General features: G+C 43.1%; 2 protein-coding genes across 2 annotated transcripts in view; one reads left to right on the forward strand and one right to left on the reverse strand.

Moving 5' to 3' along the window:
* Nucleotides 1-25,323, reverse strand: part of wnt5b (wingless-type MMTV integration site family, member 5b) — an 83,906-nt gene that overhangs the window by 19,291 nt on the left and 39,292 nt on the right. The gene's annotated exons all lie outside the window — the stretch shown is intronic.
* Nucleotides 11,261-13,125, forward strand: fbxl14b (F-box and leucine-rich repeat protein 14b). The gene has a single exon (XM_073480665.1). The coding sequence runs from the start codon at nucleotides 11,872-11,874 to the stop codon at nucleotides 13,072-13,074; it is 1,203 nt and encodes a 400-aa protein (XP_073336766.1). The 5' UTR covers nucleotides 11,261-11,871; the 3' UTR covers nucleotides 13,075-13,125.

A 25,323-nucleotide genomic window follows, 5' to 3' on the forward strand; every position in this document is an offset into this window, starting at 1 on the left:
CTCTCTCCCATGTCGATGGAAAGTCAGGTGAAGTTTGGTAGTCCACAGAACATCTCAGCTTTGCAGCACTCGCCTAAACAGTGGTGGACTCAGGACGTTTGAGGGGCAGGGGTGAATAAAATATAAAGGCAAAAGGTGCAAAAGGGTGTAAAGAACGTCTTGCTGTATGGAGCCTTTTTATGTTGTTTTCTTTCAGTTATTTTTTGCCATTTTAAAACAAGTCTCCATTTACTTCAGTTGTTTAGGAGAATGCTGCATTGCTGTTTTGTTTCCATCAGCATGGGGGTGAGTAGGTAATCGACTTTTCTTTTTTGGGTGAACTTTTGTTGAGCTGCATACTTACATTATCCCAGACGAGGGACTGCAACATGGTACCAGTAGGCGCCTGGTCGCCCACATTGAGGACACAAGTCGCCTGCATGTCACCTTAAACCTCGACTATCTCCTTATACATGTAACCTATTAAATATATAACAGTGTTTCCCACACATATACTTTACTCGGGCCACCCATTTTAGCATTTAATACTTTTTATCCATCAGAGATACTCTCTAAAATGATGATGAGCCCTGTCATCCATCTTGGTGGTTGGTTGTTTAACAATGAAAACTCCCATGATCCCACTTTTGTTACATCTTCTGTTTTGTTGCGATTAAGAGACCCCTAGTGGCAGAAATGACATACTGTGCCTTTAAATCTATTGTTTGATTTATGTCCTCTTTCTGTTGTGTCATATTATTCAGTGACAGCAATGCATACATTCTCATATCAATTGTTTTTTATCCTCCACACTACCTTCCTTTGAAAAATCCCACAGCAGAACAGAAATGGGAATACATACCAGCTTTACGCAGACATGTGGACACATTTGTAAGAATCATAGAGCTCAAAACAACCAGAGGAAGCCCATGGGATGATGAAACTACCTGCTCCTCTCACCACAGATATGTCGCTTTCTCTATCTCTTTCTTCTTTTGTCTCTTGCTTTTCCAAAACCACACATATGTACACACACATGTGCAACAACCGACTGCCAAATGCAGCTAGCTGCGGGGAAATTTACTGCTTGTATTGCCCCCACATATACCCGGTGGGGGGAAACGCAGTGGGACTTGGAAACAGCTGAGAGGGGCTTTGGAGAGGCCTCGGGCTTCATATGTGTCTCTTTGTGTTTTCGGTTTACGTGTGTGGTTGCATGTACGACGGCTTGTGGAAACCCATCCTCCTTCTGCTCTTCCTCCCACATTTCCCCCCCTTCTTCCTCTTGTGTCCCCTGTCTTCGTCACGCTCGCTCTCCCCCTCTTTTCTTTCACCCCTCCTGACTCTGTCCATCTCCTCCCTTCTTCCCTCCATCCATCCTTCTGTCAGCTGGCAGAAGATGAGTCATGCCTCTAGCTGGGAGGCTCAAACTCTCCCCCTCTCCCTCTAAATATATCTTCTCTATACCTCTCCTCCCCAGTCTTTCTACGTCTCTTTCTCCCTCTTCTCTCACACTTCTCTCCGCTCGGCATCGCCATCTGTTTCTCGACATCTCTCGGCTTTGTTCTGTCGCTCTAGTCGGAGCTCTTTCCTGATTCTTCTGTTTCTCTCCGTCAGTCTGAAAGTCGGATTCATCAGCTGTTTATGTTTCTATCATCCTCTCCTTCTCTCTTTCCCTCTCCGACAGTGCGCCCAGCTGTTCTCACACTCCCTTGTCTCTTAACTGTGATGATGTGAACACACATACTCTTTACCCATTTATTGTGTATACACTCTCTTGTGGTATGTCTATTTGTTCATACAGTCCACAGTTTGTCTTGACGTCTGATGTCCTTTTGCACTATGTCACCAAAGGCATATGGTAATGTGCCCCCTTGCCCCTTAGAACAGAGTTGCAAGGAGTAGTGGTTTAAATAATACATACATCATCAGTAGTCATCGATGGCGTTTATGTAAACAGACACGACCGACAACATGTCCAATATGCTGTCTTCAGCTGTGGTGGTTTCTCCCGCGTTTCCGTGGCAATCCTGGTATTATCACAATGTTATTTGCCATTTATCTGATGGAGATAGAAAAGCATGAACTCTCGCAATTCGTTCACAACTTCACGTCATCAAATAAAGAAGACACTGCTTCATTACCTGGGAACAAGCAATGCTTTATGGGCTAACATTAGCAACCGACTCTGTACTCTTTAACTCAACTTCGCCGCTGGATGTTAGCCATGATACACTACTGGTCATACCAGTTTCATTACTAAGTGGAAGATTGTGTTGTTTCATCTCAGTACTGTGACATTTATTTACAACTCCGAACCAAAAACCTTGAAAATATATTAAATGGAACTTCTGGATAATTTCTATTTGCTGTTTTCATGTTTTCATGAAAAGAGTCCTTAAAGTGCTCAGGTGAGAAATGTCAAATCCGTTCTCTTGAGAAGATTAAGTAGTACAAAAGCTTAAGAACAGCTACTAAATGGACCTTGTGGCTAGATAATGATAATTTCTTTTTCATGGCTCAATGTCACTACCTGTTTTATGTGCTACAACCAACTGTGGCAGTAAATATCTGCTTGTGGTTGTAGTTCCTGACTTATCACATGTTGTAATTTCATTTCAGTAATCTGTTTTTGCAGCGGGTTATCCACAGTGCAACTGCTGAAACACAGTTGAACACAACCATGGTGCATGTACAAAGCCTGCCTAAACTTCTGGAAATGCTGACACATTACTATGTTTGGTTATAACTGTCAACCTGAAGTGATGAGGGGTATTTTAGCAAGATGATGCTACCCAACAACAGTGCTTGGAGCCATCTCATCTGGTTGAAGAATCTAGTGGGAGTCTAAACTAATAAATCAGTCCAGACCAGCCATGTTTGGCACCTCAGTAGAGACGAAGCAACCGAGGGAGCTCCGGCTGGCCGCGTCTGGCACTGGACTGGAACCCTGGGAGAGGCTGAATCCCTAAACAGGAGGCCCAGGGAGAAGCCACTGAGGCTGGGCTAGATGCCCTGATTTCCCCCTGGTGCCCTGGAGCTCCGGTGGTCAAACTACACTGGTCTCCCGATCCCTTCCCTGGAGAAATTAACACACACAACACACACACACACACACACACACACACACACACACACACACACACACACACACATTGCAGGCATACAGAGAGATGACTATAGTCACAAACACTCACACATACCAATACACATATTTTCTTACTGCCTCACTCACCATTTATACACATGCTCTCATACACACATGATTCCAGTACGCAACTGAATGTCACAGTCAACTTCTCTGGCCTCTGGGGATATAAAACTTATTTTAAAGACACATTCACACACAAATACACACCTTATAAAACTGCACTCATTCAACTAGCAAAGAGATAAAGTGATTTATTTGTTGTCATTCTTTTGTTTTCAATGATTTACCTTGAGGAACAATTTTTCTGGAATAGCTGAGAAGTCAAAGGATTTAAAAACTGACAAATCTGACATCAGTAAAATGCACAGGGCCCACTTTTGGACTTCGCGGTATATGATGTGAAAGTGCAGCTGGTGAGTAAAAAAATAATCTCAATAGCACATGAGGCCACTGATGAGTAATCTTTCCCTTCATGGTCGCTGCTGTTTATGTGGTTCATTAAGCATTGTCAATATTTCATTGGGTTTTCTGAGAAATGTCTAAAAGGAGTTATGACTCAGACTTGTCTTGGTCAAGGGCACTGGTCTCGCTCAGTTTCAGTTTTCTGCTTTAACACATCATTATGAAGTAGCCTAAATGTTAATTGCACGATGTGACGGCTATAGAATAATGACACTGTTGGCGTTTGGATTGGTTCTCTTTCTGCAAACTGGCACAAAATCTCCTGGAAGATGAAGGCTGACTGGAGATGCTGGCACCATTTCTATCTGCTTTCATATCTCCATTATACTAGGTCGCATTTTTCTATCTACGCTCGATCGAGTTTAAGAGAAAAGTAGCTGAGCCCGACCTGAACTGAACAGACATTTTATCTTTTATGTCCAAACCCGACTCGAGCCTAACGAAGCCGCAGCACTGATTTTGTCACGTGAAGTCCCCACATAATTGTTTGCCACCCGGGAAGTAAGAAATAGCCTCTGTGTTGCATTCAAAGCATTGTGGACATATTGTCCCAACACATTCAGTAGGGCCGTCCTTATTGTCTATTATCACTTATTTTTAAACTTGACTTATTCATTTTTAAACTACATTTTCTCAAAAAGGACTTGAATGCACAGCGTAAATTGACAGGCCCAGACATAATTTCAAAAATTTGTCCAAAACTGACCTGGTCTGTCGGGTCCCGATTGGTTTGGGTCGGGTATCCATGCTCTCGATTAAACTAAATGAATAAATGAACTCATGGTTTGTTGCTACTCTGAGGAAAACGATCCAGTAGCACAATAATAACACTTGATAACACTTGGGGGGGTAAAAGTAGTCTGTTTCTACTTTAAGGGGGAAAAGAATAGCCCCTTAGCCCCTTAAATGTCACAAAAAATAAGAGAAAACTAAAATAAAATGTGACTCAGGTGCTTGTTTAGAGCAGTGTTCTCTAATCCTGGTTCTGTGGGCCCCCTGCCCTGCATGTTTTAGATGTTTCCCATCCCCAACACACCTGATTCAAATGATCTGCTCATCATCAAGCTCTGTTGAAGCCTGATAGCAGACAACGGTGTTTCCATCTCTCATTTAGCACAAGAACTATTTCACCTCAACTTTTTTTTGCCATACTAAGGATGTTTTTTCCCAGTTTTGTTGTTTCCAATACTTCAAACTGTTCTTTGTCACTTTGAACTTGATTTGAGAGATCTTGCCAGCAACTCTGGTAATGACACGTGTATGTCCAAGATTAAAAAGAGCTGTTTTCCACCTTCATGGTTGCCCGCACAAACACTGACAAACCAGCCAGATAAACACACACGTATATACACACACAAACGCACGCACACACAACAATATGCAGCCCATTCATGCCAACAGATGACAGAGCGCATTGAGAAAATGCCAAAATGCTGACTACTGAGGGAGAGAGAGAGCACCGGCTGAAAAATCTCCTATGTCAGACTGCAGAGCTGGCAGAAAAGAAAAGCATTGTTGAGGACACACACACACACACACACACCTAGGCAGCCTGTGTGGTGCAAAAACTGGAGCAGGGCGGCAGTGCATAACACACACGCACACACACACACACACACACACAGCCTGTGAGGCATATTGGCGAGACGGGAGCACAGAAGAGCTGTCAGAGAGAGCGAAGAGAAAGTGAACAGAAAGGAAGAAAGAAGAAAAAACAGAGGTGGAGATGGATGGAGAGAGTGATCTACGGAGAAAAGGAGGCTTGCATCTCCTGGCAGTGACCTCCTGTTGTCTCGCTCTGTGCACATCTGCTCTCCTCCTTCTCTCTTTTACCTCCATCATCTATATTTTCCTTTTCTTTTATCTTTTTCTTTTGTTCTCCTCATTTTCACAACCAGCTGGATGAGGAGACGTAGAGAGAACATCATGCATCACGTCTTCCAGATGAAATGATAGGCACAAAAACTGTCTTCTTTTTTAGACAAGGTCAATGGTTTTGGGTTAAAATCAGCACTTAGTGAAACATCGTGAGGAGACCATAATGGTCAAACCACATGGTTAACATTCTTATGCAATGGTATAATGGTTTTCTGGTTAGAGAATTGGCGCCACCTAATAATTGCATAATAGTGATGGATGGACACAAGCATTAATTTGCTTCTTCTTTTTTTGCTGGTTTCCTCAGAATTCGGTTAAAATTTGCAATACTTGTGGAAGGAAACCCAGCTGATGACTGGATCTGAAGGCAAAAGATTGGAGTTGTTTAACTGTAGGATTTCATCTGCTGACCTTCGACACCAGCTGGCCCAGCCTGAAATAGATTTGTAGGTTGGTGATGTCGCTAAAACATACATAAAACTGGCCTTATAATTGTAATGCGTGTCTCTACCTAAAGGTGGCACTGGATGCTTAGTGACATAGTGACTACGTCAGAGACGCTGATAGTAAGTCAGGAATGGGTCTATATAATGACATCGTAGTAAATTAAGTGTGACGTTGACGTTTTTTGTAAAAATTTGAATGGCCAGGACAACATATATCTAATAGTTATTAAGAAAAATGTACAATCATTTAAAAATCTTTTGCGTTACAGCAGACAGTAAACGTGAACACCAACATACTGTAGGTCAAAGCAAGCAGATGAAGAGGAAGAGAAATTCCCCAGACTCCCTCATAAAAACTATGTGAAACACTGTCTATGACAAATTCTTAATTATTTTGGCCTTCTTATAAGTTGTTATACGTGAAGTTATTTCTTTCCTTGTCCTGCCCCCTAGGTCCCGTGTCCATTGACTACGTGCAGAGCTGATTGGTGACGGCTAGGTAGCCTGGTAAATAACTAAATAACAGAGAATTTGTGCTCCTGTCTCTTAAGTTTCTGAAAACCCTGTGATTCTCGTGGAGCAGTTCATACGACAGCAGAGCAGGGTTGAATAAAACATGATGGTGCGATATATGTTATATGTCAGCTTCTTCTGGTTTGGACTCCCTTCAAAGGTCAGTACTGTCAAAACAGTTTGTCAGCTGACTCAATGTAAAAGCTCATGATGACTTTATGTTGCATCGCTGATCAAACTTGCTAATCATGCCGGATCCACTCAAGTGAACCCACTGTGGTCCGAAATGTTGCTGTTTAATTTCAGATATGACTCGACCCTAGAGGGGGACAGTATACTTCTACAAAACCATGTAAACACTTTACAATTTATGATGTGGTAACTCAGTACGTTGTACCAACTATTCTGAACGAGCCTCCCTTGACCCTGACACAGATGATACGAGGCACGAAAGGGCTGAAAAACAATGAGACAGCAGGGAGAGTGTAGACAGAGGAGCTTTGAAGGCAGGTACACACACACAGACACACACACACACACACAGGCCATGTTTCACTACAGTACAGGTGAAGCTCGGGTGAAGCAAGGAAACACCTGAAGGAACATAAAAGATTCATCACTTACAGTGTACACACACGAACGCACAAAACAAAAGCCCAGTGTGTCCGAGGGCATTGTTACTGTCTGCTTTCTCCCCCCATATGGTCGTGTGTGCGTGGATACCTTGTGTTAGTGTGCGTATGGGAGACAGAGAATCTACAGAGTCATGGTAATATCCATCCAGGAAGGTGTCGGCTTTCAGGGGGACGTGTTGACACACGCCCACGTAACCCTGGCAACCAGCAATCGCTGCGGGTGCAGATGAAGCACGTTGTGGAGGCGAGCAATTATCCAGTTAGAGCCCTCCCCTGAATCATCAAGTGAAGACAACATAAAGTGCACACACACATCGGCACATGGTCGGTCACATGACGAGTAGAGGGGAGATAACACACACACACACACACACACACACACTTACACACACACCTGAGTGCCAAATCTCACCCCTGTCTCAACATCTCTCCTCCTCTTTTTGCCCATTTTTCCGACCTCCATTTTAATATTCTAAAACCAGCATGTGGCTCTCTCCTCTGTTTGCCTCTCCACTCTAAAAATACTCTTCCTCCCTTTTTCTCTGACCCATTCCTTATTTCACCCCTCTCACTTCCCCTCATCCGTCCATCCCTCTCTTCCTCCTCTCTCGCTCAGTGTGAGCGCTAGCTAGGGCCCAGCGGGTTTTCTAAGAGGGGTATGACACACCACAGCAGTACGCACACACATAGGTAGACACGCACATACACAGCTGCGATGCGAGGCAGACAGAGGGAGGCAGAAAAACAGAAAAAAAAAGCATGCTGAGCAAGTCGCACACACACACACACACACACACACACACACACACACACACACACACACACACACACACACACACCACACAGAGGCAGGCAGGTCATGCAGAGAGACTCTGCTTCTGCTGCTGAAGAGAAAGCCTGTGGCATATAGACCCGCCTCTCTCTGCTTTTACATCCTCCATCTCTCTCCTATGCATTTCTTTCTCTTTCACCTTCTCCTTCCTGTTTTCCTCTCGCTGTGCAGGATAGAAAACAGCAAATGGTGGAGTCAGCTGGCAAACACACACACTTTTGGTATTAAAAAGTTTGCTTATAACCTCCCACACAACACAGTCTGGCTGGCAGTTTGAAAGCCACATTTTGGCCAGGTTTTCACTTTTCTGTTTCGAACCCAACAAACATACATTTGGTGAAGGCTCCCCACAGCCAAGAATCAGTGAACAGTTTAGTTTCAACAGAACATTTGGGTGAGGCACATCACATTAGGGCTCATGGCCAAGCTGGTTTATGTCCCAAGATGTTCGTCCAGCAAAGTGACCGGCCACAAACCAGAATTTAGCCACATTTAGCTGCGAGCTGCTGTTAATCTCCCACTCTGTTTATAACTCAAGGTGTTTGCAGTATCATTATACAGCTTGGTATTCATGTCAGGAGCTCTATTTTGAAAATTCATGACACACTCCGCGCCCGAGCGCCAAGGACGTAGGTGCTGGCAGCCACAGGGGACAGTGCAGTTAACTGCTTTGTTTTTGCCCTTGATGAAGTTACAGGATATAAGTTAAAAGCACAGTGGGACATTAAAAATAGTCACCAGACATTTTTAGACGATTTAGATGCTTTGCATTTATGAGTCCAGCATTTAAGCAGTCTTAAAATATTCATATAAACGTTAACGGCGAAGATTTGTTTGCTATTTGTGACAGTAGCTTCCTCATGTCTGGAGATGCTTTTATGATGATGTGAAATAGAAATCCTGCAATAACAGCGGTCTATAAATAGGTCTCATTAAGTACTAATTAAACTAAAAATAGCTTTAATTGATTGTACTAAGACCTTGTGATACCTTGTGATAAGGCAAAAACATGTTCATTTCCCATCTACACTTTGATTCCTGTGATTGGACCAGATGTAGAGAGTTGTGATCAGAACCATGTCTCCAACTATGAATGTGTCTGTGCATTTATACTGTAAATCTGTAATGTTTAGGATGTGGTCTGGTGATATGAGGTGGAGAAGATGGTGAGGAAACAGTCTTTTGAGAGGTAGATAGTAACAAAAAGAGGGAATTTTGTACAAAAAGGTTAAGACTAACTTTGAGATGTTTGATAACCAGAGCATAAGCAAAGCGTTGTGGAAGACAACACAAACCTGACATTTAACCTAAAGAAACTGAAGAAGTTGCAACACAAATGTAGAGTTTTGACATATCCTCGGTTTGCAGAAACCTACACTGCCAACATCTTTTCTGGCGACTGGTTTGTGAGGAAACAGTCTTTTGAGAAGTAGATGGTAACAGAAAGAGGGATGTCTGCACAGATTTGGAAGATACTCACTTGAAATGTCTAACTCCGATTGCTAAACTTGGGAACATGTTATGAAAGGATCTTTTAATGGCCAGTGTGAACAGGAGGGATGGTTACAGCAAGCAAAAAAAAACCTTCGACTGTTGTTTTTGGACAGACTTTGAAAATCCAAACCTATTCTCGAGGAGGAGAACAGAGAGGATGAGAGGAGAGTTCCTGTCAGTTGTGCTCTGCTGCCTCCTTCCATGTAGAAACGCCTGTTTCTGCAGCTCCTCTCTCTCTCTCTCTCTCTCTCTCTGTTATCCTCACCTGATCACTGTTGCCTTTCTCCTGCTATCACTCTCTCTCTGGCTGTATGTTTCTCATCGGCTCTTCCTCCCTCTCTCTCTCTCTTTCTTTCTCCTTTACTCTTTCTCAACCACTCTGCCACACTCCACTGGCTACAGCAAACGGCTCCCCTGTCATATTATCTCTCTCTCTCTCTCTCTCTCTCTCTCTCTCTCACACACACACACACACACACACACACACACACAAACAGAAGCCAGCGAACAGTGAGAGGGAGAGATGCAAGCATATAGAAAATATACTGTTTACATACATAAACCACACACAGTATGGAAAGACATATGCATCCCTGTCTGTACACACTCACATAGATAAACACTGAGCTGCACACGTGTGCACATACACACACACACACACACACACACACACACACACACACACACACACTACGCACTTAGACCAAGGCTACTCTGAGGTTGCGAGAGGCCCACTGCAGGGGATGAAAGTTACAAAAATAAGATATTTGCTGCTCAATTTGATTTCATTTTCATGCTTTGATACGTTAAATAAGCAATTTAGAAAAATGCCTGCTATATATAGCAAGCCGTCACTGATACTCTCACAGACTCAAGAGTACAATCAGCTGGGACTAAAATCAGTCTGCAAGTATCAGAACATAAGCAACGCCAGATGTGAGATGTGAGACAACCGCTTCAAGAGCTTCAAAGTGATTATTTTGGTGACACATGAGAGAAACATTGCAGATCATTTTACCAAAGTCATTTAAGGACGACCACAATAAAATAAAATAAATCAATATATAGTGTATGCCAAGTATGAGGCTAGTAAAGCATGTTGAAAATCAAATTAGATTATCACTTATTTGTTGTTCATAGTTGAGGGCACTGGATGATCTGTGTTTTGTTTTATTGCCGTTAACAGTTGATCCTCTCATGATCTGACTGATGAAATATGATTTATTGTCTCTGGAAAATGTAAATGTATTTGTTGGTCTTGCAATAAAAATAAAAAAAAAAAGTAAGTGAAAGAGGGAGAGGGGCTGTTTACAAGAGACAAAGACCGCTGTATGCTGTCCCGTGGCCAGTCTGGAGACGCTCTACTAGTATTTCCACAACAACAAAAACGCAGTCAAAGAAATATTAAATGTTCGTGCCAAGGAAGTGGACTGAAAAGGGCTTCTCCAGTTGGCTTCCCTGTGTTTCCTGTGTGGTCCACTCAAAGGGTTAAAGCCCAAAGTGAACTGAATTGTAAGAAGTTGGTTTCCAAGGGAAACTGTTCGCACCGTTCCAGCTGAGGCGGGACAAACCAACTGCTCGATACGGCGGGGGTAGGGGTGACTCGCTACAAACACAAAATCATTTCGCACCGCGCTGCTTATTAAATATTAGCACACATCCCTCCGTGTATAAGCCGACTAAAACATCGCTGGTTTTAACTGCGTCTGTTATAAAATCCGTTTACAACACATAAGAGTCATGATATGACGCGCCGCCACCCCTCCCGTGCAGCCAGAGTGCTGGGGTCCCTGCCAAGTCGGTTTGAAAAGAGCAGACAAAGGCTTTGAGCTCCGGACGCCCCTCTCTCTCTCTCTCACTCTGCCTACAAAGCCAACCTAGCTCTATCTTTTCTGCCCCCTATATCATGGAAATGTTTTTTAATAGGCGGCGTTAAAGGGTGCTGGCGTTATTTTCACTTTCTTATTTTGAAATGTACGACCGTCTGGATCCCCGCTCGGCCGAGAGAGGACGGCTTTTTGTAGGTATAATACAAGGAAGCGTCGTCTGAGAGAGGGAGAGAGAGGGGGAAGGATTGACGCTTTTTCCTCCTCTCCTCCTCCTTCTTCCTTTCGCCCCCCTCTCCTCCTCTTTTTGGCGGAGAGAGGGGTTGAGGCAGGAATAAACGCTTTTTTTTTGTTTTTTCTTGTTCTTTCTTTTTATTTTTATTTTTTTTAAATGCATTTGAATCCTACTGCGCAACCAGACCGGATCACGTGGGGTTTGGAGAGAGTTGGATCGATTTTGCACAGTTCAATGTGAGAAAAAGAGAGAAACAAACAACTCCTGTTTCTTTTTCTTTTTTTTGTTACTTCTGTGGATAACCGGGACTGTTGATACTTCTGCATAATTGCAAGAGAAGGGGGGTGTGTGAGTGGGTTTTTTTCTTCAGCCTTGGAGGTGTGGAGTATTAATTCTTATATGCCTGGGGTTTGAAAAACAATGGAGACGCACATTTCGTGCCTCTTCCCGGAAATTTTGGCCATGATTTTCAGCTATCTGGACGTGAGGGACAAAGGCAGGGTAGCCCAAGTGTGTATCGCTTGGAGGGATGCATCCTACCACAAGTCAGTGTGGAGGGGAGTGGAGGCCAAGTTGCACCTCCGCCGGGCCAATCCCTCACTGTTCCCCAGCCTCCAGGCCAGGGGCATCCGGAGGGTCCAGATACTGTCCCTGCGCCGCAGCTTGAGCTATGTGATCCAGGGAATGCCTAACATCGAGTCCCTCAACCTGTCCGGCTGCTACAACCTCACGGATAACGGGCTGGGTCACGCGTTTGTGCAGGAGATCCCATCGCTGAGGGTTTTGAACCTGAGTCTGTGCAAGCAGATCACAGACTCCAGTCTCGGCAGGATAGCTCAGTATCTGAAGAACCTGGAGGTGCTGGAGCTCGGTGGCTGCAGCAACATCACCAACACCGGGCTTCTGTTGATAGCCTGGGGCCTCCACCGGCTCAAGAGCCTCAATCTGAGGTCCTGCAGGCATGTCTCGGACGTGGGGATTGGACATTTGGCGGGCATGACCCGCAGCGCGGCGGAGGGCTGCTTGAACCTGGAGTACCTGACTCTCCAGGACTGTCAGAAACTGACGGACCTGTCACTCAAACACATTTCCAAGGGGCTGACCAAGCTCCGGGTACTGAACCTGAGCTTCTGTGGGGGTATCTCAGATGCAGGGATGATCCACCTCTCCCACATGACCTCCCTGTGGAGCCTCAACCTACGCTCCTGTGACAACATCAGCGACACGGGAACCATGCACCTCGCCATGGGCACCCTGAGGCTCTCCGGGCTTGACGTCTCCTTCTGCGATAAGATAGGGGACCAGACCCTGGCGTACATTGCCCAGGGGCTGTACCAGCTCAAGTCCCTGTCCCTGTGCTCATGTCACATCTCTGACGACGGGATAAACCGGATGGTGAGGCAGATGCATGAACTGAGGACCCTGAACATTGGACAGTGTGTGCGCATCACGGACAAAGGGCTGGAGCTCATAGCTGACCACCTGACCCAGCTGGCAGGCATCGACCTGTATGGATGTACCAAGATCACCAAGAGGGGACTGGAGAGGATCACACAGCTCCCCTGCCTTAAAGTGTTGAACCTGGGACTCTGGCAGATGACAGAGAGTGAGAAAGTGAGGTGATTGGAAGTGTTTTTTGTTTCTGTTCTTTTTGTTTTTTGGATGGGGACAGAGGGGGGCATGAGGATCAGGAGGAGGGGGGGATAGATGGGCGGGTAAATTTCTTTTCTTATTTAAAAAAGAGAGAAAACCTCCCTTTTTCCCTCCTGTGTGCTTGTGTAAGGTGTGCTTCTCCCATGTGACCAGATTTTTGTGTTCAAATGTTTTTTTTATTTTTTTTTATTTTCCTCTCTGTTGGCCTTGCAGGATTTCAATTAGTGTTTTGATATGACTTAATATTCTGCCTGGTAGGAAGCAATTAAAAACTTACTTTTGTTATGAGCTCATGAAAATCCCTGTTAACAATTGTTTTGATCTCATGCTGAGTTTTAATACCTCCTAAATTCTGACTTTGGACTAGAGTAACGTCAATGAAAATCAGCTTGTTTCACACATTATTTCAAAACAAGTGTCATACGAATAATCTGCCTTATTTACTGCCACTTGCTTCAAAGTTAAACTTGCATCCATATAAAAGCAAAGTGAGGTGTTAAAACTTGAGTATGAGACTTTTTTTTTTCGTTTCTGTTTTTATTTTATTTTTTACAGTGTGTCTGGATTTGAGACATTTTACGACTAATCTCCGCTACAGCCATCACGCCTAAAAACATTTGGCTACCTCGTATGTGGTTGTTTTCAAAGGGTGTATACTGTTAAAAAAAAAAAAAAAAAACAGAAGGAAAGCAAGAATGAGAGACTGGGAGAAAATGTGCCTAAAGGGACTGTGTCTGCCCCCTCCCCCCATCCCCTCCCCTCCCTCCCTCCTCCATGAGCAGAGCTGGAGAAAGGAGACCAGGACACAATCTAACTACCTTTGTTAATTTAGCCCCATAAACAGCAACAATTTCCCACTGAGGGGAAGAAGGAGACAGGGAGAGCGAGCTGTGAGATCAGCTCAGATTCCAAGAGGGTGACGCTTTATGCAAAAAATATAAAAAATGATCGTAAATCCGCTTGTGTGCAAGAGCTTATCTTTTTTGTTTTTCCTAATTTTTTAAAGGGATAAAGTCCAACTTTGACGCCCTTTAGAGACGTGTTGTGTTCAAGCTTTGACGCATATAGAGGAGGCAAGACTGTCAGCTTACCCTGAGAGGAAATACCTATAATCAACCATTAATAATACTATAGAGATATAGGATTATTATTGACACAAATCATGTCCATTTAAGTCTGTTTATAGGAATACGTGGTGTTTTTTCTGAGGGATGCTGATGGATACAAATGTCAGTGGATGTTGTTCAGAGTGTCGTACTTCAAATTGAAGTGATTTCTGTATCTTATACCCTTTATTGCTCAAAAAGAATCAGGGTTTGTCTCATGGCTTTATTTTTCCCACGTTAATGCCAACACAGGTCGCATTCATATTCATGTTGCTCTCGCCGGTAAGAGAGAGAGCGAAGGGGGGAGAGAGAGAGAGGGGAGGGTAGGGATATCTTTTTTTTCCTCCTCTTTTTCTCCATCTCTCCCTGAATAAAAATACCCTGAATCCATTTTGAGACATGCTTAGAATAAGGAGCAATCGATTGTTTTCTTTTTTTTTTCTCTCTCTCTCTCTCTCCGTCTCGGGTTACAAGCGGTATGCGTCTCTCCCTCTCCCCATCCCTCTCTCTCTCTCTTTCTCTCACACATTAACACACATGCACACACGCGCGCGCGCACGCAAGCGCACGGAGGCCTGCGGGCGCGCGCGTGTTTTAATGTAATGCAATGACCTGCTAGAAAAATTAATATACGGATGTGCGTCCTGCTGAAAAAGCTGTGTGTGTTTGAAAAATAAAAAAGGTGTACTGTATATTATGTGTTTGTAAAGAAGAAAAAAAAATGCAGAATCCCAAAATTAAATTGTTTTATATTCTTACGGTTAAAACAATTAAAGATATTTATATAATGAATGAAACAAGAGCGGTGTGGACTACTTTTGTGTAGGTGTAGCGCTTCATTGTCTGTGTTTTTCTGAGAAAGAATGTGAAAAATATCACTTTCCACAAGGTAATCTGACAGCCAGCGCTGCTATGGTCTTGTCCTACAATTATATCGTCCATTTAATACAATAAGGGCTTTTATTTTAATGCATGTGCTCATAATAACCACCCACGCACTTCTGAGCATTGTCCCTGATCAGGCCAGCCTTGCCTCTCAAAAGGGCTGAAAGAAATCTGTTGTGTTGTTTTATTATTTACGAGGAGATTCAAAATGGATGCTTGCCGTCTTGATTTGGCTGCAGTGCCTGTGTAATTAATTATCACCAGGGCGTTTATTATAGGAAGCTGTTCTACCCTGCTGATTTTTTTAATCGTCAACGTCTGTTTTTCATCCTGAAATGCAGCAAAAACAAGAGGTGTTCAACTGGTTTGAGCTTCACATTTAAGTCTCAAGGTTTCATAGGGCCAAAAAGGGGGTTATTAAGTCTATGTTTGGTCGATTTCATGGGTCAAAATGGAAGGTTTTGGGTATTAGTTTTGGTTCTTTTTGCAGTGTTTCATTTCACATGTGGCAGAGCTGCGTCTGTGCGGCCGCATGTGCGGAGTAATGAGATCTAAAGTTGGTTAGAGCAGATTTCCCTTCTTTCTGCTTTCCATCAGGACGTGTCCTGTGTGCGAAGTGACACCACACACACACACACACACACACACACACACACACACACACACACACACACACACACACACACACACACACACACACACACACACACACACACAGAGGGTTGCCAGACCAGTCAGTAGCCATTGTCTGTCTTTAGAAGTTAGGAAGGCAGGTTTTGGTGGGGGATTTTTTTTTCCTTCTTTTCCTCTCTTTCTCCTCCTCTTGTTCAGTCACGCATACCAGATCCTAGACCAGGCAGGAGACCCCCCTCCCTACACACACTCCTCCTTGCTCCCCCATACAACCACACACACACACACACACACACACACACACACACACACACACACACACACACACACACACACACACACACACTTTTTAGCATTCCACACCATCATTCAAAGCATTTAAGCATTCTCTCTCCCCTGACTCTCTGTCCATGGGGATTTGGGGATAAAGGCCAGCATAGGGATTGTTGACCACAGGGACAGAGAGAGACAGAAAGAAAGAGGACAGAGAAAGAAAGAAAGAGAGGGAGAACGTCAGTATTTGCTGTTTCTTAAGTTTGCTTTAGCTGGCCCTTGGTCTTGCGCAATAACGCTGCATTGAGTGCACACAGAGATGTGAAAGATTTGCCTGTGACATTTTGTGTGTCGTTTTCTCCCGGAAACATCTGAAAATCGTCGTGAAAACCAAAGAAAGAATAGTATGTAGACTTTACAGCCATTTATGTGTGTTTTGCCTACGCAGCACTATTGTAACACCGCCAACAAACATGGTAAAGAAGTCGAAGTAAACTCGAAAGGAGGTGTGACATTGTAATGAATTGGCGCTTGAATGCTGATAAACGAACAGAGAGGTAGGAGGCGTACAACGCGGACGACTGTTCCTTTATCATTTGACATTTGGGTCTGCAGACCTTTTCCCCGACAGATACAGGAGACTTACCGTGACAAGGTCATATCACGCGTTTCGACCGAGGGCTGAAATGAAGACTGACAAAGATACAATCAGCTGCATTCAAATGATAATGTGATACTTTATTAATCCCCATCGGGAGAATCTCTTTTTGTCTGCCACCCTCCACAGGGAGGTCAGAGGTCAGGCTCGGCTCCAGGAGCCCACTGCTGGAGCTGCGGGGGGATTTGGTGTCTTGCTCAAGGACACATCAGCAGGGTGGAGGGGTTGTCATGTTTTAGGTCACCTTGCCTCCCTGTCTTCCTGGGAGTCACTGGAGGTGGTGCAGGCCACCTGTGAAGCACCGCTTCTGAAATACTGAAGCTCTTTTCTCGATGAAACAATCTGTGAGGGGAATGCAAACGCGTCCCTTATTGTATAAGTTGCGGTCTCAATTTGCATTTTGAATAGAGAGAGCTGTGTGTGAATTAAGCTCTGGAGTTTCCCTGCTGGCTGTTCAGCACGATGTAGTTACAGAGCATGATATATCACTCTATTGTATGCAGGGCAAGTTAACGTTGCATTGTGGGAAATGAACTGTGGACTAAACACTGAACACAAGTGTTACCAGTATTTTTTTTTAGAAATATATCACTGCAGATCTCCAAAAGCTAATGTTTAGTAGCGACTTTGAGCATGCTACTACAGAGCATCATTTTTCCATACATGCTTCTCTTTTAGCACAGTGTTTGTTCCCCTTTTGTAACAGTTGTACACATCCAGTAAAACCACTAACCCTCACCCTGCTGATGTAATTCAGTTTCTGGGTTTTCCATCATTTCCATCTGAAGCACAACAATTTAACCCATTTGAATCCTCTCACAGCAACAAAATGTAACTTCCTGGAGAAAGATAGTCGACTGGTTTGGTGCTTTGGACCGGAAAGAGCTGGGGCTAGCTGGTTAGCGTGCTTCAGTAGATATCGCTGCAACACAATATGTCAAAATGCCAAAACTGAAACTTAAATTCAGTTAATTTTGAATGTTATCGACTAAAAATTGCCGTAATGCACTTTTAAAGTAATTGTTTGACATTTTGGGAAAACTGGCTTGTTGAATATTGATGTCACTTTCAAATCCATCCATTTAATATGAACTGGGAGCCAAGAGATTGCTATCTTAGCTTAGCCTAAAGACCAAAAGCAGGAGGAAACAGCTAGCCTAGCATGTCATATCTCATCTCTACACAAGCTGCAGTGTTCACCACAAGGTTTTGTACAGATAGAACAAACAATATATTACATATAAATTAGTGAGCTTTAGAGCTAACTGCTTCCCCCTGACTCCAGTCTTTATGCTAAGCTAAGCTAACTAGCTGCTCGCTGTAGCTTCATGACTGTACAGACGTGAGAGTGGTATCGATCTTCTTTCTTAACCGTCAGCACGACAGGGAATGATCATATTTCCCAAAGTGTTGACCAATATCCTTTAAGACAAACTCAGGATCAAGTCTTACTACATATTGTTCATTCAGAGTCTGATGTATAAAACTCCACACACTTTACTGTCCAGCAACTTTAACAAAACTTTCAGACATGATTCATCCACATGGCTCACAGAGAAAAATCAAGAACTTGAGGATGACAACGAAAGCAACCCTGCCCGGCTCACTTCCCCGTGTGGATGAATCCCCCGACAGATTGAGCAAGGCACATTTTTCCCGTGCAACTCATAGGTCTCACTGTGGCAGCCTTGCATAAATGTGTGCACCCGTTGCACTGTAAGGCAGCTGTGATCAAAGTTCTCACCGAATGGCTTTATATGTTGGGAGTATATCTTGCTCTCGGTGTGATTCTCTCTTCAAACCCACACACCCTGCCTGTCTGCATGATTGACAGCTCCTAGACGAGTTAATTCAAAAGCTAACAGGCACCGAAATTAGACAAAGGCCCACATTTGTGCCCCATATAGGTCACTGACGAACCCTCTCTTGCTATAAACGCTGCTTTTTTCGTTTGAACTTTGGCGTGCGAGCGAGTGTGCGTCAGGACCGTAAGTTGTAAAAGTTGAACTGCGGCTCGTCACGTCGTGCTCTGAACCACATTTCCTGTCAGGCAGAGGGGAACGGCAGTGTGTGTGTGTTTGCATGAGTGTATTTTACTGCTATCATTAAAGGAATAGTTCACCATTAAAAGGGGAACTAGGGTTCTTCACAACAAAGCAGCAGTGGTATTAGCAGCAGAGTGTTACTGCCCTCCCCCACATCTCTGTCTTTGGCTGCAACTCCTTGTCTGCTGCGTTGTCTGTCTGTCTGTCTGTCTGTCTCTCTGGCCTGTTTTAGGTCTCTGCCTGTCTGTTGCTCTGCTTTCATCCCCGTCTTCATTTCATCTCAACTTATTCCCTCCTAATTTTGAAGCCTTTTCTCTTTCCTGTCTCTTCATCTCCACTTGCCTACGTCCCTCTTTTTCCCCCCGATTCAGTACTCGACTCACCCCTTCCTTCCACCTCCAGCTTTACTTCTTTCTCCCTTTCATGCCCACGGTCTCCCTCTTTCTTTTTCTCCCCCCCTTCCTCACCATTTCCATTTCTACCCTCCACTCCCACCCTCCTTCCTCCTCTCTGCGGCACCTGGTGTTGAGGTGTCGCTGAGGTACAGTAGACGGCTCTTTGAAGTCCCAGGGGCCCTCGGGGGCTGTGTGTGTGTGTGTGTGTGTGTCAGGAAACTTTTTTATCAGCAGCTCCAGTCAAGAACATTTGGCACTGCTTTTGATTTTTGGGCGTCTCTCATGTTGAAACGACCTTCCCTGTTTAAGTCTTGGTACATGTGTGTGTACTGTATTTCCCGATTATGCAGACCAGGGGCATTTAAGTCCCTTGTACCGTTCCCCCTTTTGCTTCTCAAAGGTGGAGCATTAAGGGGGTAGTTCAGGTTTTTAAGCTTAAGGAATGCAATTTAGACTAAAATATCTGTAGAAAATGAGTTTGATTGCATTCTGTGAGGCCTTTTTTGGGATTTGAAACCACAAAGACATCCAAATAAGACAATAAAACACATTTCTAATCATGCTAGGAGTAAGGAGTGTGAGCATGGTATGGTCATACTGTAACTTACTGGGTTAAGGGCTGGCACAGTTGGAGAAAAGAGGGGGGAGGAGCAGAGGAAAAACCACCTCTGTCCTAAAGTCTGCTATAGTCAGCACCCAACCTGCAGAGAGAGAGAAAGTGGAGGTAGAAATGCAGAGAAAGGAGAAAGGGGGAATGTGGTAAAAAAAAAAAAAAAAAGAAGAGAGAGAGAGGAAAAAGAATCGAGGGAGAAGCAGATGAGGAAGAAGTGAGGTTGGTGAGAAAGAGAGGGAGAGGGGGAGAGAGAGAGAGAGGAATCTGTGAGTCACTGTTTAACTGTGGGCTGCTAGAAGTCAGCTAGCCATGTTAAAATACCGTCTGGGCACACATGCACACACCCACACACACACCAAACCCGTCCAAAATACAGAAATCTGCCTGAAATTCAACAATGGTTGGCACAACACACACACACACACACACACACACACACACACACACACACACACACACACACACACACACACACACACACACACACACATTAAAAGTTTAAGCAGAAATCCTGCGTCTGCCTCGCTCAGACTTCGCTGCCCAACAGACCAGCTAATTATTTTCAGTTGGACATCAGGCACGCACACACCTCTGCTGCACATTCCTCAGAAAGTAATGAGCTGCTTTTCTACAAAGGTAAGAATTTAGGCGAAGGTCAGAAATAATTCTTTCCTTCTCAGAAAGTCGAACTTTGCAGCAAAGGAGGAACAGTGACATCATCCAACCCCTGAGTGATTAATTATTGATGGTTTTTCTCTGAAAAAAAAAGAAGAAGTGGGTGGATTACAATTAGTTCTTGTTCTATACTGGAACAGTCCTGGCCAGGGGGTTGAACTTCTCTTGAAACACGCAGTACATGCTATATTTTTACACATTATTAACACTCAATCAGTTGGTGATTACTTATTTGATTACTTGATTAATAGTCCATTAAATGTCAGAAAAATAATATAAGACTAAGAGTCTACAGGCATGCTAGCAGCTACTATGGATGCTAACATGATGCTAACATCATGCCAACATGAGCACAATGATACTAGGAATAATAAAAAATGCTTATAAGCTGATGTCATATTGAATGTTAAGCATTTTTAGGCCAAAATGGTACGGACTGAAACAATTCATCAAAATGTAATTATTTCAGCACTTATTTAGTGTATTTTTCAGCATGTAGACTTGAGCACCCATACCTCATTAGCTTCTCTGGGTGTTCAACTGTTTATTAATTTATCACATACAGTTATCAGGTCATTTACCGCCCCAGTCCCTTTTTGCTCATCAGGCAACAAATCCATGTATTTATCCACTTGTCTTAGCTAGCACCATAGCTATCTTAGTCCCAGAGATTATATTCTGTATTAGCATTAACCCTTGATCCACATCCTTAGACTCTGTGCTCTTTATGCGAGCCATGCTCCTCAAATCATTGTTCAATTTCACACACTTAGCACGAGCCATTCAGAGGAGTTTCGCTCAATCAATGTTAGATCCAGCAGATTGGATGAGAAAAACAACAAACTAAATCTATAATTTGAGACCATAAGACCCTGCTTCATTCACAATCAAACCATGGACGTCGTCGCTGAATTTTTCAGAAAAGCCTCAGCAATTAGAATGGGAGACTGAGAATTATGCAGCATGTGATGTTGACTTGTGCTCCATATTCCTGCTTCATTCGACAATACCCAGCGGAGAAAGACCGAGGAGAGGACGGACAGGGAGAGAGAGACTGAGAGAGAGAGAGAAGGATGACATGTGGGTTCATTTTGGGTTTCTTTGTCTTGATGTGAAACCAACGTGAAGCTCTGACAGAAATGTGACAGATACCTGCAATGTCAAAAAACCAGCAGGCTCGCACACATTCTAATTTGTCAGGTGAGATAGTGTTTTGGTAGCGTGGGAGGTGTGGTGCGCTCATGTGTGCTTCCTGTCTGTGCATGTGTGATTGAAAGTGTGTGTGCATAATGCATGTGCGTAGACAGTTGTGTTGGTCTCTGTACCTTCCTGTCAGTTCAGCTTGTCATTCAGGCATCAATGAAGGGAAACTTTTTCTTTACCTTTTACTCGGTTTAAAATTTGTCGTGCTTTTTCTCAAACAGCCGAAATGGGCAGAAAGGGAGACGGAAGCACTGCAGCCGAGTGAGGTTTTAACACATGTTTGACAGGAAACACTGAGCGTTAGAAAAGAGAAATTTCAACATGTTGACATGGAAGTTTTTTTTAGGGTTTTATTGAGCGGGGGTAGATGTTAGGAGTGTTTGGAGAGCAACATTGAGGAGGAAAGACAAGGAAAAGGGTGGAAGGAACATGTGAAAAAAGGGTTTATTCTGAACTACGTGGACACCAAAAACACAAACTCCACATTTTATTATTTAAAGTTGCAGAAAAGAATGATGCCGGCATCCTCTTTGAAAGGAAATAATCATCATCAGTCACAACTTGAGATAAGTTGTGGGCTACGAAGCTAGCTCGAAAGACTAGCTTGACATTAACTGCCTTGTCACCTTTTATTCCACCACCATCCCCTCCGCCTCCTGATATGAAAGTCAGGTCAATAATTGATATGACACATATTGTTGAAATGTTAATATGGTACATATGTCACGTACAAATGTAAAAACAATCAGTCATTTGCAGAAACCTTAACTACCGACATTTTGTTCTGCCGACTGGGCAGGTCATTGACGCAGCCCATCCAGAGGCTTGAAGCTTAGACAAGATGATCACAATACGTCTACAACAAAATCAGTGCATTTCCTTACACATAAAGTTAAAATGTATTCATTAACATATGATCAGATTGCATCCAAATATTCTAATTATCTTTAGAGCCCTTGGAAAGCTAAAAATATCGATAGAAGGCCAAATCAGATACAAAAAGTCATGTGGACTGTGTATTAACTTACCAAGCTTGCACCCTAGCAATATTTATTGAGCCTGCACCCTTTTGAAAATACATTTTGAACAGCCCTGATATGATATAGATGATTAAAGGAAGCATGAAGTGATTTAAGCTCAAAAGAATTGATAGAAATTAGAGCCCAAACAGGTCTGAACTTGACTGAGCTGAGAGTCGAGTCACTTCCCATTCAATCCAATTAACGAGGAAGTGGACATTCAAACTATAAGAAAATCCCTATTAAAAGGTTATTTAATATTCAATCTATAAAGGCATTATTGAGGCAGAGTGGCGCTCTTATCTCGCAGTAAATGAATTAAAGTTTCAATTTGCATGTTGAGTGAATTGAACTGAAAGTGCTTTAGACCCAGAGCGCCCACCAGAGCTGTGGTGTGCCTGCCTGATAACCAGGCTGCCAATTCAGGATTTGGCAAAAGCAAGATTTACACTGTGCAGTCGTGTAAGAGGTCTGTGGCACAGGGTGAAGGAGACAGATCTATAAACTGAGACTCATGCTGGGAAATATCCTAACAGTTTGCATTGATGCCATTTTATTGTTGGAGCTATAAATAGTAAGGGGATGATGAAATTATTACAATTCATCCTGAGGGGGGAATTAATTTGTGTACCAAACTTTATAGCAATCCATCCCATAGCTGTTGAGATATTTATAGTTTTACAGAAGAGGTACATGTATGGAAGCAACAAGGGGCTGCAAGAACTTGAATCAAATGCCCACTGTGTAGTTTGAATTTCCGTTTTTGACATTTGCAGTAGTTAATCACAAATTATACAACGTCAAAACCTTAATTTTGTTTCATTACATTTTCTAATGATTCACAAACTCAAATAATTAGTGTCCAGTATTTAAAAAAATATATAATATATTTAATTCATTTGAACTTTTCATACATTTTTATTTATTTATTTATTTTAAATTATTGTATTTATTTATTTACTTATTTACCAGACACAAATTAAGTTACTCATAATAGATTTGTGGGTTAGGGAAATTTAAGACCAAAAATGTCCACAAAATCTTCCTATCAGATTACACTCTGTCAGTCACATGATACAATTTAAAGAAGACACTAAACCAGGAAAAAGAAACCTTTAAGCAAATAGAAATAGTCAAAACATACATTTAAAGGGGAGGGGAATTTCAACCATGTAAACTTAAATAAGAACTGAAATCATAATGGTACGGAAGCCCTAAAGGGCCATGCATTCATACATTTTATTTCCTCCGTTGTCCCGTGATAACGAGTTAATTTCATTTGTTTTCTCGAGATCTCGAGTTATTATCTCGAAATAACAACTGCCATTTCGAGATAACGGGATAATTTTCTCAAGGTAACGAAACTTTGTTTTCCTGAGATAACGATATAATCAATTCGCGATCTCGAGATAATGACCGTGATATGATAGGCCTGAGATTACGGAGACGCCCGGGACCTCGTAGCTGGTCAGCTATGTAGTTAACGACGACATCAGGCTCACTTAGATTGCGCCGCCGATATAGCTGAAGCCTTGCTAACCGTCTTTTTAGATTACGCACACTAATGTGTATATTATCTGTAATAGCAAGGCATAGTGCTATTTCAGCCTGTGTCAGGCCTTGATTGAAAAGATATGTGACGCGGTGATCGATATGCTCCTGCTCCTCTGACATTGCTACACTGAATGATGTTTCCTGCAATGATTTAATATACTACACTATCGTTTTGTTTCCTCAAGATCTCAAATTAATTATATCGTTATCTCGGGAAAACAAAGTTTCGTTATCTCGAGAAAATGATCCCGTTATCTCGGGAAAACGGCAGTTGTTATTTCGAGATAATAACAAGAGATCTCGAGAAAACAAATGAAATTAACTACTAAATGGCTTGTTTTTGCTTCCATACATATGTTTGAATTTCTGTCAAGCATTATGAGTGTGCAGTATACATGAAATGCAGCACATGTGCTGAAGCCTGCGCGCAGATGTGTGCCGGCAGCTGAACTTTCCTCACCGCAGAGTGGCACAGACCTCATCTTTCCACTGCTGCGTCGACAGATGGGATCGGACTTGAAAAAAAAGCAGCAGCACCAGGTTTGTTTGCTACTGGAACGCAGCGGGTCTCTAATACTGAGTCGTGTGAGTCATGGTTGGAAAGTCAGACCTGATTTCTTAAAAATATTGTCTCAGAGAAGACAGAGACGTGTGAAGTAGCAATCTGCATTTACTGTTCTAACCAAGAAAATAAACCTGGTTTTGGATACGGAGAGAAGAAGCAAAGGGAGAGGGAAAGAGGAGAAAGAGCAGGAAAATGAGGCAGTGACTGTTTATAATTGCAATGAAGAGAAATGAGTGAGATCGTTAGTGTGTTTGTGTGAGAAAGAGACTTTAAAAAGAGACCAATATATAGAGAGGCTTGGAGAAAGAGACATGGGAGGAGGAGCGAGAGAAGATAAAGAGTGAAACTGAGGACGGAATACAAAGAGAGGCTGTGTGCGTGTGTGTGTGTGTGCGTACACCAGGTGTGTATCTGCCGTCCCCAAGGTCCTTCTAGCTGTCTTCTCCTATTGATTAGTTCATATTGATCTGGCCTGGCACATACACTCTGACACACACACACACGCACACACACGCACAAACGCAGCATGGTTGACTTGATTTAGCCGGGCTTTGACACAGGGGGACACGAGGGTACATTGTTAACACACATGAAA

This window comes from Pagrus major, chromosome 14, assembly GCF_040436345.1.
Source record: "Pagrus major chromosome 14, Pma_NU_1.0".
NCBI classification, from domain to species: Eukaryota; Metazoa; Chordata; class Actinopteri; order Spariformes; family Sparidae; genus Pagrus; species Pagrus major.

Coding starts and splice junctions, on each gene's coding strand:
- fbxl14b (XM_073480665.1), top strand. CDS start 11,872: ATGGAGACGCACATTTCGTGCCTCTTCCCGGAAATTTTGGCCATGATT.